This window comes from Trypanosoma melophagium (genome assembly GCF_022059095.1).
Source record: "Trypanosoma melophagium isolate St. Kilda chromosome Unknown ctg9segment0, whole genome shotgun sequence".
NCBI classification, from domain to species: Eukaryota; Euglenozoa; class Kinetoplastea; order Trypanosomatida; family Trypanosomatidae; genus Trypanosoma; species Trypanosoma melophagium.
In genome coordinates, this window is record NW_027125194.1 from 451,748 (window position 1) to 465,693 (window position 13,946).

At 39.2% G+C, this 13,946-nt stretch overlaps 6 protein-coding genes across 6 annotated transcripts; all 6 read right to left on the reverse strand.

Annotated features, from left to right (window-relative positions):
* Window positions 1-131: 131 nt before the first annotated feature.
* Window positions 132-2,951, reverse strand: LSM04_006433 (uncharacterized protein; the record flags this gene model as incomplete). The annotated part of the gene is made up of 1 exon (XM_067332867.1): window positions 132-2,951. The coding sequence occupies one exon, from the start codon at window positions 2,949-2,951 to the stop codon at window positions 132-134; it is 2,820 nt and encodes a 939-aa protein (XP_067185759.1).
* A 340-nt stretch (window positions 2,952-3,291) lies between these two features.
* Window positions 3,292-7,134, reverse strand: LSM04_005362 (P-type ATPase; the record flags this gene model as incomplete). The annotated part of the gene is made up of 1 exon (XM_067332868.1): window positions 3,292-7,134. The coding sequence occupies one exon, from the start codon at window positions 7,132-7,134 to the stop codon at window positions 3,292-3,294; it is 3,843 nt and encodes a 1,280-aa protein (XP_067185721.1).
* Window positions 7,135-7,482: 348 nt separating this feature from the next.
* Window positions 7,483-9,363, reverse strand: LSM04_007333 (Suv3; the record flags this gene model as incomplete). The annotated part of the gene is made up of 1 exon (XM_067332869.1): window positions 7,483-9,363. One exon carries the CDS (start codon window positions 9,361-9,363, stop codon window positions 7,483-7,485), a length of 1,881 nt encoding a protein of 626 aa, XP_067185809.1.
* Window positions 9,364-10,084: 721 nt separating this feature from the next.
* LSM04_000862 (RuvB-like) lies at window positions 10,085-11,506 on the reverse strand (the record flags this gene model as incomplete). The annotated part of the gene is made up of 1 exon (XM_067332870.1): window positions 10,085-11,506. The coding sequence occupies one exon, from the start codon at window positions 11,504-11,506 to the stop codon at window positions 10,085-10,087; it is 1,422 nt and encodes a 473-aa protein (XP_067185527.1).
* A 412-nt stretch (window positions 11,507-11,918) lies between these two features.
* Window positions 11,919-12,200, reverse strand: LSM04_002667 (Acyl-CoA-binding protein; the record flags this gene model as incomplete). The annotated part of the gene is made up of 1 exon (XM_067332871.1): window positions 11,919-12,200. The coding sequence occupies one exon, from the start codon at window positions 12,198-12,200 to the stop codon at window positions 11,919-11,921; it is 282 nt and encodes a 93-aa protein (XP_067185615.1).
* A 313-nt stretch (window positions 12,201-12,513) lies between these two features.
* Window positions 12,514-13,794, reverse strand: LSM04_000908 (Mu homology domain; the record flags this gene model as incomplete). Its single annotated transcript, XM_067332872.1, has 1 exon — window positions 12,514-13,794. One exon carries the CDS (start codon window positions 13,792-13,794, stop codon window positions 12,514-12,516), a length of 1,281 nt encoding a protein of 426 aa, XP_067185534.1.
* Window positions 13,795-13,946: the final 152 nt, after the last annotated feature.

A 13,946-nucleotide genomic window follows, 5' to 3' on the forward strand; every position in this document is an offset into this window, starting at 1 on the left:
AAACAAAACAAAAAAGATTAAATAAAAAAAAAAACATATTTAATTAATAATAAATAAAACAAAACAAAAAAAAGTTTAACAATTAGACCCTTACGCTGTGAATAAAAACTGTGAAATAAGTATTTTCTCAATTACTTTTGTGATGAGTTCAAACGAAGTAACTCTCGCATTAATTCCATCGTCTTTTCGCTTAGAGCGACATTGCCATTACGAACATTTCGCACGCGTAATGCTGAGGATTGTTGAGTTTCTCTCATGATCTCTTGTGCTAGACGCTCCATCATATCTCTTTCTTTCTCCACAGTGCCCTTGTGTTGTTGTTCCATCATTGACTCCTCATTTGGCATTGTTTTTCTTACTTTTTCTGCATTTGAGAAGGATGGAAGACGAGAAGGTGGTGTTTTGCACGAAACACTACGATTGGGTCCCCTTAACAACGGTATCTGTGTGATGGAATATGCTGGTGGGAGAAAATTCTTCTTGTGATGATTCCCTCTCAATTTTTCGGCACGACTAGGATGAGTACTCGGTGGGGCTAAGAAAAAACTTAGTGATTCACTCTTGGAATCGGCATCATTTTGGTCTTCTGTGTTAATATTTTTCTTCTGTGAACTATCCATCGTTGTTAAAATAGTACGAGTTCCAGGCGTAACTTTTTTCTCCCCTACATTGGGTGTAGTGACACTATCAGTGGCAAACACAGCATTATACATTTCTTCTTCTTTATTATTATCATTCTCCTCTTTATCTTCTTGGTCATTATTCGTATTCTTTGAACCTTGAAGTGTTGTTTCTTCTTCTGGTGTCAATAACCCATCCTCTGTTATTTTTCCTTCATTTTTCTTCTTGATCGTCTCAGTAGAGGGTACATCAGTTTCAGCAAATAATGCTGAAAAATACTCTTCTTCTTCTTCTTCCTTTTCTTTTTCTTTTACTTCTTCTTCAACTTTTTCTTCTGATGGATCTTTTTTCTCTTTTTCCTCAGCATTTTGTTCAGTCTCACTGGATACCTGATCTGTCTTCCTGTTGAAGTTATGTGATGGTGGTGAAGTCGACAACGGAAGAGGTCTTTCCCCTGTTCTTTCGTTGGAAATGCATACTTCCGGTCCGTAAAGTAAAGAGAGATACTCCAGTTGACGTTGAAGTGACTTGAGAGACGACCCCTGCGGAGATATTACACCGTAGCGTCGAATGCGTAACTCCACATTTCGTATTAACCACGTCTCTTCAATGTCATTTAAAATCATACGATGTAATTTATCAATGCTCAGGTTAGAACTGTCCATCCCACAAAGACCACATAAACGAACAGCACACATCGCAACCTGTAACGCAATTGGTGTTAATACTCCTACATCTATTGATCCTACCGTTGTTGTTGTTGTTACTCCGGTACGCAGTAGAAGAATACGACGATAAAAAGAAAGTGATACAGCGGGTGGAATTCGAAGTGGAAAGCCAGTAAAAAGAGCAAACTTCCAAAGGTTGCAGATTGTCTTAATATTCAGATTCAAACAAGAACGAAAAATTTCTATAATAGACTTTTCTACTAACTTACACTCTTCCACATTTGCAGAGTCAATAGCAACAACCTTAACCACCTGCGCAGAGATGAGAGCCTCGTGTACCTCTGATGGTAGCCCACTGTAGGGAATACCAGATTTTGTTAAGCGATGAAGAGAAGAAATAGTACTTTGAAAACAGAAAACATCACCATGAACTGTTGCCAGAGAGAGGCTAAAATGATCATTCTTGACATCTGCCGCACATTGCAGACCAACAAGACGTTCTCCTCGAATATGTTGAAGCATCACTTCATCATCAGCAGATGGAATATACGGTAATGAGGCGTTAAGAACACTTCGTACATAATAATTATTACTATTATTATGATTCTGTTGGTGTTCCCCTTGGTCTTGTTGTACATTAGATACAACAGTCATAGTACTGTCGCGGGCAGATGGAGATAACTCATAGAGCATGTTCGATACTCCACGACCAGTGTGAAGAAAATTGGTGTGCAACATTATACCACCATTCTCATTGCGTTGAATTGTAAATTGCAAATCCGGGTGCTGTAATAATGCACGGGCGTCAGGAAAACGTAAGAAAAAAGAGGTTTCAAATACTGAATGGTATACACCTTGCTCTTTAACAAACTCTTCCTTGTATACACTTTGTACGAAATTCTCTGATACCATAAATGTTGGTAATAACAGCGACAAGACATTTAATGCTTGATGAAATATATTTGGTTCTGATTTTAAACCATAATAATTATCTGCTGGTACATTGAAAGAAACATCTTTGGATAACTTTACGATACTGTGATCATCTGACCAAGTAAGAAGAGATGCAAGAGGTAGACTTGTTAGTTGATGCCACTCCAATACAGTTGAAGTACAAGTAGAGCGGTCCCGGAGGAAACGCATACGTTCCTGAACAAGACGTGTTGGTACAAAGTACTTGGGAATAATATCAAAGATCTGCACCTCTAGTGAACTTTTATTCAACTCCCTACTCATTATTTTGAAATTTACATTCTTGTCATCATTATTATCAATCTTGCAAAAATTAACATTTGTACGCCATATCGGTGAGACCCAAGGTTGCCAACTTATAATTGTATCCTGTTCGGTTTTGTTTGATTCATTTAAGGAAACTGCGAAAAACAAAGGTGAAAGACGCATCAAAGCTTCTCTAAAAGTCTCAAAGGAAATATTGCGCGGTAACATTCCAGCTTGAATCGCCTCACGCCAAATAGTAACCGTAGTTCGAGGTTGCGTTGGCACCAGACGAAGTAAATGTTGGGGAGATAAATAAACACAAACAGGAGATGGAATTGATGCCATATATTGTTGAAGTACTTCATCCATGTCACTGTAAGGAACATAAAAACCATTTTCACGTGTTCCTGGGAATTGCAGAAACCGTCGCCAAAATTGCTTCATTTAAATAGAAATTATTTTCTTGGAAGCCTTGGGGAAAACAAAACCAAACAATAAAAAAAAGAAAAAAGGAAGGAAAGTGTAACACGAGAAAGGCTCAAAAACACAAACAATAACAATAATAATAATAATAATAATAATAATAATAATAATAATAATAATAATAAACTATTACCACAAATGTATGTAATGATAATTTGAGGTGGTATTATTCTCCTTCCTTTCTGTTTACTTGTTTCACCCATTATATATATATATATATAATGTGTGTCTGCAGAATGTGGTGGGCAGTGTTGTTCCTCTTTTTCTTTGTCATCATCAACATCCGCTGCTGCCACAGTGCCTACAGCTTGAGAAACGGCTCTGAGAGGACGACAGAGTCCCGCCCTGAGGCGGACGTTGCCTTTCCCTCTCCCGACGCGCAGGACCTCCGCTCCCCGCTGTGCATCGACTGCAGGTCGACGGAGCTGGCGAGGATGGAGACGGCCGTGAGGCGGCCGTGGCGGGGGTTGCCGGCGCAGAGGCGGGCGGGCGAGAGGGACGCGAGGAACTGCGAGGGGGCGTCGTCCGGCGGGAGGGGGAGGTGGACGAGGCGCTGGCGCTCGTGGGGGCCGGCGGCGCGGTGGAGGACGAGGCGCTGCAGCTGCAGGAGGTCCGGAAAGAAGAAGAACTTCACCGCCGCGTACATCGCCAGCGTCACGAGCGGCACCGCCACGCCGAGGAGCCACTGGAGATAAAACCGCCCGTCCCGCAGCAACTCGCGGAACGACGGGGTCGCCGCCAGAAGGGAGTACACCGTGAAAAGAAGAAATAACGCCGCCACAGACCACACAAGGGCAGACCAATGGAGTAAGGTAATGGAGTGCGCCTCAAGAAGTATGATGCTTGAGTGAAGTGTCACTAAAGCAAAGCAAGAAACATAAAAGTCGCAAGATCGATCTACAGGATGACCCGATTGCATTATACCACCACTCGCATCAATAAGAAATCCCATAGAAAGAAAAAAAATTACTGTGCCATGAAGAAATCCTCTAAATATATATCCATAAAAGGTTATCGAATTAAAGTAGCGTCCCCTTTGAGATAAGGCATATAATTTTGGATTACCAAGAAGAATTGATGATGATAATGGCATATTCATGGCACATAAAAATGTCACAGGTGCTGTAAAGAAAGAGTTATACATTGTGAGAGCAAACGAATCCCAAAATGATACTCCAGAAAATTCCGTATATATATTAAAAAGTAACTGCATCCAAGCTAAAGTTACTGTTTTCCAGAAACTTTGTTGTACTATTATGGCAGATCGCTGAAAAGCTGTATGACCATGAAATAATAATAACTTCGATAAGAAAGAAAATCGCGATAAAACAATATCTGAAGCTGCTGCTGCTTGTCCACCTTCTCTTCCTTTTATACCAACTCCTACATGAGCACATTGAATCATTGAAACATCATTTCCTCCATCTCCAACAGCTAATGTCACATGTCCTGCTTTCTTTACAACACGTACAACAAAAGATTTTTGATCTGGTGTCATACGACTACATATAACTGTTGAAGCATGTAATAAAACTTTTTTAAAGTCAGAAAAAAGTTTTTCATTATCATTTCCTTTAAGAAGTTCAAGTGTTTTCCCAGAAAATGATATAACGTAACCTTTGCATTCATTAGATGTTGTACTAGATAACATTGCTTCTCTTTCACCTCTTAAAATATCATCATAAACTTGTTGATGTTTCTGTTGCTGCTCTTGTTGTTGTTTTTGTTGATAATAATAATAATAATCCCGTTGCTCTTCTTCTACTTTACGATATTTTGATTGAGCCATAAGGGAGGAAGCTGAATTGTGTTTAACGAATTCATCAATAATATCGGAAAGACCAGAACGTACATATGCAGAAGAAAGCATAAGATGTTCTTTTTCAGCTTCTTCAAATTGTTTTCTACGCAAAGCATAATTAATCCTATCTTTAGCGTACTCTAGATGTTCACGTTCTGACATGGATTGCATATCATCCGGTGTTAAAGCAACAATTCTTTCATCTGGACCCACTAAACCACTGGCAATGGCAGTTTGTTTAGCTGTTTGACTTTTATCTCCAGTTAACATCCATACTCGCATTCCAGCTAACCTCATCTGCGTAATCGTATGACAGAGTTTTTCTTGTAACTGATCTTCTACAGCGGTAATGCCACAGTAGATAAGATCTTTCTCTATACGTTCATACGATTGATTAACATTTAATGCACGAACATCTGCAGAAATAACAGCTCCCGCTTTTCGGATTTCTGAAAGCCAAGTTTGTACCTCTTCTTCAGAAAGATAACGATATGCTCCCACCAGAATTCGAAGTCCTTCACGACTTAATCGACTAATCATATTTAAACTTGAAAAACCACTATAAGAACTAGTTACGCATATAGGTAATACACTTTCATCTGATCCTTTTGTTACAAGAAGATACTTTGAATCTCCATCTACTTGCAGAAGAACACTCATTCGACGGCGCTCTGGGGTAAATGATAATACCTGAAGTATTGTAGCAGATTCAACTTTTTCACCAAAAGCCACAAAGGCTCGTTTACGAGTTCGTTCAAGTAATTTTACACCAAGATGTGCAGCTCCTTCAACTAATGCTACTTCATCTGGTGAAGGAGAAACCCATGCGGAAGTAGGTACCGCACCTAATGATGATGGTTGTGCAACACTTGTTGTAACTTGAACAACACTTTCTACTGTGTTACAATATACAAGGGTACGCATTAAATGTAATAGTATATCATCTTCTTTTAAAGCACTTTTAAGGTAAGATGCTTCATGAGGTACATCAGGAGCAAATATCTTATCATTTGCTGTAACAAGACAATTAAGAGTCATAGCATTTCGTGTTAAAGTACCTGTTTTATCTGTTAAAACATACTCTACACGTCCAAGATCTTCAGTAAGGGAAGAATTATGCACCTCTGCATCACCATTTTCATCTGACATATCTTTATCCCACATAATAAGTCTACTCATATATGACTTTGATGCATCAACCATAACTTTAAAAGAAAGTGGTACCATTGGTGATACTAATAAAAAAAAACGTAATGGTAATACCACCGTATATTCCGATAAAGTAATATTGTCATTAGTTCCAAGGTACCAAAGTTTCCACTGATCTTTTCGTAATTGTGTGTCTGATAAAGCTACAAACACGACAACTAAAATAAATTGAAGAATAAAAACAACAAGTACCATTCGATTAAAACTTTGATCAATAATAGACCATTTTGTTGGTGGAGCTGCCCGAGTCATAGCCACTCTCGTTTCATTACCTGTCAATATAGCAACTCCAAGGGTAAATCGAGTATTCTTTACAACACTCGTATTAAGAGCAACATTTTCAGCACTTATACCAAGTAATACTTCTTCTTCTTCAGCTTCATTACCATGAGGCATTCGTGCTCTAACAGCTCCAGTAAAACTGTTTAAAAAGGGTTTTGGTCCCTCAGATTCAATAACACAAGAAGCATCTCTGATAAATTCTGCTGCCGCACGTATATCACTTTCATCATCTTGAGTTGAATCAGCAGTAAGTACACTTGCAGTTGGACGTTGTGCGTACATATCACTTAAAACTGCGTAACGTTTTTTGCATACTGTTTCACCATCTAAAGCCTCAGTAGATATTGTTACTTCACCATTATCACCTGAGGAAAGAAGTAAAACAACATCACATGGAACCACTTGCATAGGTAGCAAAAGAAGAACATCTCCCACTTGTATGTCACTACACTTCACATCTTCAATAGTGAGTCTTTTCATATCAATAACATTATATCTTCTAGAATTACAAATGTTATCGAGACGATGTCTACGCCAGTCATCGACACCCTCTTTAATGGCAGTAATTAAAAAAGCAATGGTCAGTGGAACAAGGGTGGTAAATGGACTTACCGGAGATAAAGACGGCACAAACTGTAATGCCGTAACAAGCAAAAAATAAAGATTAATTGGGCGATGAAACTGTTCAAATAGGTTCATGGGAAGAAATGTAAAAATTGTATACTTATAGCTCTTCATTTTATTGTCACAATACTCATTGGTTGGAAATCCGGGGCGGATTGTTCGCTCATCATCCCCTTCTTTTTTCCTACTGGGACGACACAAACTAAGAAGTTTACCAGCAATTCCCATCGGTACACACTGGAGACGAATAGTAAAAAAAAAAAAAAAAAAAAACAGAAAAAAAAAAATGGTATATCCAAAAGGCAAATAAATGTTCTATTATAAACAAAGAAATAAATAGAAGAAAACATGATAGTAACAAGGACAAAAAAAAATGGGAATAAGGCAAGGGCAATAAAATCATAATACCACAGCAAAAAAAAAAAAAATAATAACATTACAAAAAAAAAAAATGTATCAGCAAGAAGAAGAATAAAAGAAAACAAGAAAGGAAAAAAAAACAAATCAAATTAAAAACTCAATTCGTAGGGGGTAAGGATAGGATATCAAAAAAAAAAAAAATGTTACTTAGACCATTCATAGGGTTTGAAGTATTTCATCCATCTTTCCTGCAGCTCGCTCTTTTAGTGAAGCACCTGCCTCGAGGTGAATAAATGTTTTACCAAACCTCCAGGCAAGCCAGCAATAGACTTCGGCTTGTCGATAGATATACTCCATTCTTGTCAAGATTTGTTGCGCCTCTCTAGAACACCAATGTTCATGCAAAGTTTTGCATTGCTTAATTAGTACTTGAAATTCTTCGTCAATGCGGAGACGCACGGGTTGTCCTTTAGCGTGATCTTGGGCAAATGCTCTCAATAAATCAAAACTTTCTTTACTACGGTCATTTAATGGCACATAGCAGAAAAGAATTCGATCACTCAAGGTAAGACCACGTACAGTTTCAAGTTCTTTAGCTATTTGTAACAGTGAACGAGAAAGGTCACATGGGAAAAAGATATCTGAATCTTGACAACGTCTTGCAAAATCCTTAATTTTTTCATAAAATGATACGTCATTACTATTTAAATCTTTTATTTCCTCATCTCTAGTATGTAGCCTAATGTAAAGTTCAAGTATATCAGCTGTTGGGAGTAAACCTGCTTTTTGTAAAGGAGGAAGACGACTACTCATAGCATTATGCAACACCGAAAAATCTTCTAAATAAAGAGTTGTACAACGTCCTACTGTTTTAGATCGTGTTAATCCAAAACGACCTGCACGTCCTGCAACTTGTACAGCAGTTGCCTGTGGTAATGTTACCATTTGTTTTCCATCAAATTTCTTAACCGTTGCAAAAACAATACGTTCAATATTCATGTTTAAACCATAAGCTATAGCATCTGTAGATATCAGAATGTGTTTCGTCGTAACTTTTTCCTGAATGGTTTTTTGAACACCATTGTTAAACGCAGTTGCCTGTCCTTCACGAACAGCAAAAGGCATTGATCCATAAATACAATGTGGAATAAAACCTGGGAGCTTTTCCAACTTAGATTTCATATCAAATATTGACTTTCTTGAAAAGCATACTATACAATCTCCATTTTCTAAACTTCGCAAATTGCCTCCCAATGATGGGGAAACTTCCAGTGGAACAAGACGTTTGTGTTCCATTGGTGTAAGCCCACGTAATTCATGTGTTCTGTATAATAAATTTCTAATAAGCGCAAGGGCACGTTCCTCACCACATAGGTGAATTTCACGTGCTGGAAGTCCTAGTAACGCACGTGTCCATGCCCATCCTCGATCTCTGTCAGAAATCATTTGTACTTCATCAATAATACCAACATCAATTTGATAATCAATGGGTGTCATCTCTACCGTACAAGAGACATGCTCTGCACCACCACCAAATTTACGTTCATCACCTATAAGCAAATCACAAGGTACTTTTTCATTAATTCGTTTCCATACTTGCGCGGCAAGAGCTTTAAGAGGTGCACAATAAACACCACTCCTCGCATTTATTAACGCCTCCAAAGCAGCATGTGTTTTACCACTATTAGTGGGACCATAGTGAAAAATAAACCGACGACGCATATATCGAGCTTTGGGGTACCAATTCCATGGTTCATGCATTGTTACCTTTTCTGGGGCCTTGCGTTTAACGTACCAATCTTCAAAATGTTGTAGAACAACAGCGATACGGCCCAAGTCATCCGATATATCTACAAGTTTGGTACACCAAGAGGAGTTATTGTTTAATGTAGAAGATGTGTCCTTACAAAACTCTCCCAAGTACCGCAGTGCATTCTCCACAGATGCCTCATGAATAGTTTGGCGTAATTGCTCACGTGCGGAGCTGCTGGAGTAAATTTTTTCACATACTTTTTTCATTATTTCAGTTTCACTACAAGATGAGCAAGTCCTTCGATATAGTAATGGGGCACTGACAACCGCCAGCACCCTACGCATATTTCCTCTAGGCAAAAAAACACTAATTCTATTCCCTTCTCTTCTGGTACAGAGACAGAGACAGACACTACCAATAACTTACACAACGACTGCCTCGACACCTGAGAAATGAGAAGAGAGAGAGGGAGAGAGATAAAACGTAAGAAAGAAAAGGGATGGAAAAAAGCAAAAAAACATATAAATTAGGGCTGTGAAGCATAAAGAGAAAAATAAATAAAACCAAAAGTAACAAAATAAAATAACAAAAAGGAGAAATAATAACATATGATCACATTATCTGTGTCCTCTCGCTTTTCTTTTTTCCCTTTTTTTTCCCCATTGTTTCTTTTCGTTTGATTGTTGTTGTTTTATTCTTTTTTTTTAACTTGTACGCAATACTCTTATCTTCCCTTTCTCTGGTTAAAGTGGTGAGGTCATCTGCACAAAGTTAGCAACTCACATGAGACTGCAGAACTCCGTTACATTTTTCCCTCGCTCACTTTATTGGTACGTGTGTATGCGTGCAATTAGGTATGTGCTTATGTATGTACCTCTTCATACATGCGTACAAACTTTATTTCTCTTTTCCTTCTCCTTCTCTTGATCTTTGTTTATTTTTTCTTCTTTGTGATTCATCCCTCTTACACCTGACGTGCGTCCAAAGGCCACGACTGAAGATAGAAAAACAAAAAAAAAAAAACAGATCTCTTTTATTGTGTACCAACACATACACACGCCAACATTATTCTTCTTCGTTTTGGCAATTAAAACCATGCGACAATTCTATTCCCTCATCTGCTTCACCGAACAAAAAATCTTTTTCGTGCTCCCGTAGCAATTCAACACTTCGACGAAGATCAATAAAAAGAGAATAAACCCTCTTAATATCATGAATAGAAACTGTAGATGCCCGACGTTTTTGTGCCACAAGATTTGCAGTTGTAATAAGTTGAAGAACATATCGTAATGATGTACTCTTTCCCAGCATAGTGAGTAGCGCAACTGCATCTTCATCCATCTCAACATCTTCCTCTTCACAGCGAATATTAATAATTTTACTTAATTCCACTTCTGTATATGGTTTTGTAGTGATAATAACCATTCGATCAAGTAGGTCAATAGGAATACCGTGTGGGGCTTTATATTGTGTACCACGAATACGGGATATACCACGGTTAGAAGCCATAACCACAACTGGTGCAAGTGGACTCTCAAGTGCACGGTTTAACCATGAGAAGCACTCAATATCAAGCATATGTACTTCATCAATAAAGAGTACTCCAGGAATAATTTCTCCCTTTCCCTCTTCTCGCCACTCTGCCACACGTTGATCAATCTGCTCTCGTACTTCGTGTTTAATTTCTCCGGTATCACCTGCAAACAAAGCAAGAAATCCTTGTTGTCTTGAGTTAATAACATCAACTTCATGCAAAGTCACAGTATGTACAACTTCCTTTCTTTTTGATAATTCACCCTCTGGAGTTTGAACAAATCTTGTATTAGATGACATAGCATCATAGTCTTTGCTACGCACAAAGCTACGTCCCAGCTTGTTAATGCGTCCAGTTGCCTTATCAATTGTAATAACATCTCCTACTTGTACCTTTTCCTTTTGAAGACTTTCAATCATCTTTACACCAAGATCAAAGGTAGACTCCATATCTGATGTCTTCAACACCAGCTGTCCGGTACGTCCCTTTGCCTCTGCTGGATTTGTAGAGGGTCGCTCCACAGAAATTTCTACCACCTCTCCCTCTATCATCTCTGTCTCTTCCTTAATACGTACACCTATGCTGCGTCGGAAAGCCTGCGTAAGGGCCTCTGTTTTGGACATCTCCAAAGAAAATATCTCACTCCCGGCGATCATTGTAAATGGTGTCTCCGCACCCAATGCCTGTGCCATTCCCATTGCGATAGCCGTCTTACCAGTGCCCGGCCCGCCGGCGAGTAGAACGCAGCGTCCGGCGATTTTCCCCTCGCGGATCATCTGCACCACCACCCCCGCCGCCCGACGGGCCTCGAGCTGCCCGACCATTCCCTGGCTGGTCATGCGGGCCTCGAGGGCGTCGTCAAGGCCGAGACCGCGGATGTGTGAATGGGCCCCGATGCGCTCCACCCGCGTGAGATCACGGGCCTCATCCGTTCGGATCGTCGCCTCCGTCATGTCTAAACCCGCTGCGGAGTCAGAGGTATGATGGGTGGCGGGAAATTGATAGGGTGTGAGGTGCAAAGCAGAGAAGCACCTAGAGGGGACACGAAGGGAAGAAAAAGAAAGGTGATGAAGAAAGAAGGCTCTGTATGTCCCTGCGAGAACTCGTTCAATCTTACATGAATAAAAGAGGGACAAGAAGAAAAAAAAAAGCGGAGAAAGAGAGAAATAATGAAAAGCACCAGTAGATTAGAAGCATAGAAAGACAGAGCATTTGAATCAAGATAATGACACACCCACATGGCATGTAAGTTTTTTTTCGTTATTGTTGCTAGTAAGAAAATAAGGGAATGAACCAAGTTGTTGACGTGGGAAGCAATCCCAGAACGTATCGTTTCTCTCTTACCCTTCCTACTCCATACCTTAGTCAAAGCTTAGATGCTTTCACGGCCTTCTCCGCGATTTCAGAAAACTTTTTTTTTGCCTCTTCCTTACTCATATGTTCGTATTTTTTGTAAGCACTCCACTTAGCATATGCAGCTACACTTAATCGAGAAGGTTGACGCCTCTTATTGGGACCGTACATGGCCTGATTCCACAGTCCGTAGAGTTCTAGTTTAGTGGTAAGAGACATAGGTGGACGTGTTGCCTTGGTCTCAACAATTTTAGAGAGTCTTCGAAACCTTTCGTCGAGTGATTCTTGAGACATATTTGGGGTTTGTGTGCTTTCCTTTTACTAAAGAGAGAAGAATAAAAGTTATATTATTTACTAAAATCATTACAACATATAATGATCCTTCTTAGCAAACATTCATAGAATTACTTCGTTCAAAATCTGCCACGAAACCAAAAAATAAAAGCAAACCAGGTGATGGCAAAGGTCAAATTAAGACATGCACCCCATATAAATATATATATATATATATATATATATATAAAGTAAATATCAACCAAAGAAGAAGAAGAAACAACGAAAACAAAAAGGTGAATATCGGTGTTACGGTTAGAGCATAACTTTGGTACTACACTGTGCGCACAACAAATCGGCCAGAAGTTGTAACGTACTTCACACCCTTGTATGGTTTCCCTATTTCGTTTAAAACTTGCACACTGTCTACGCGAATACTACTCATAAGATAATTCGGTATACTAAACTCAACAGCAGCGGAGTCACCTGTACAGGGCATCACACCATTTCCATCCTTCTCTAAGCTAATTGTAAACTCTCCACTCAGAGAACATGTACTGCGAAAAAGTGTTCCAATAGACCATGTCAAAACGCCACGAGACTTATTAAAATTTGTGGAGCCTTGAGTGCTACTATGTACGTGCACTGCCTCTGTTTGCGGAGGAAGTGGAAGATGAATAACAACCTTATGCATTTCATATTCTTTGCTTTTTATCGAAAGACCACCACCACGCAATCCCACCATGCAGTTGAATCGACCGCTATTTGTGTCAAATGTAATTTGTGGTGCAACATAGAAGGGGATTTGAACATCTAAAAGAGGTTTGCAACGATATTGCATGAGTGTGAATTTTCCATCGGGGGGAATAAAACAAATAGTTCGATCAATTTCGTACCTATTTCGACGAACGCAACGATGAAAAGCAATATCATCTACAAAATCTAAGTTTGTCAAATGCATTACAACATCTGGCATTCCACCTAGACGACAGTTAACTTCAACTGCACCACGCACTAAAGCTTTCACAAGACCCCCTTCTGAATCAACAATACAATCCAACTGTTCCACAACATCAAAGAAAATTTCACTGGATCTATGCCGAGTTGATGGATCCCTCCAGGGGACGGAACGTACACCCATACCTCGACGCTTTATTTTTGCAGGTGCATCCAAAACGTTGCGGAACTTATTCTCTAACGTTGGTGGCACAACCAACTCCTCTAATACATGCATCTCAGTTGTCAATGGGTACCCATTGTCAATAAGTTCTTCTAATATTTGATACACAACAGAAAAGTTTTCGCGCAGCGTATTCTCTGAGAGAATCTTAAGATATCCTTGCACCACCTTTGCTATGAGAGCCAAAATTTCCATAACAAGTAATGGAAAAACCTCATTCGTTACAACCGCCAAGAGAACAACATCATTGCGGTGAATCTTTACAAAGGCAAAACGACTGTAAGGAATTACTGAAGAAGCCTCTGTCACGGAGCGTAGTGGTGTCATGTATGTACTCCAAAAATCTTCAAGTATGATACGGGGGCATCTCTCACGAAATTGTTTCTCAATGATTACTTCACCCTGGTGATTAAGGAAAAAAATACTTGAAATCATGTTTATTCACAGCAACACAACAAACACGAACTACTAGTAGAAAACGAATATCAAAGAGAAACTCTCTTCTTCTACACGAAGAGGGAATTAATAACAAATAAGAAGAAAAAAAAAAACAGCAAAAAAATAAAGGATAAGACACATAAAGCAAA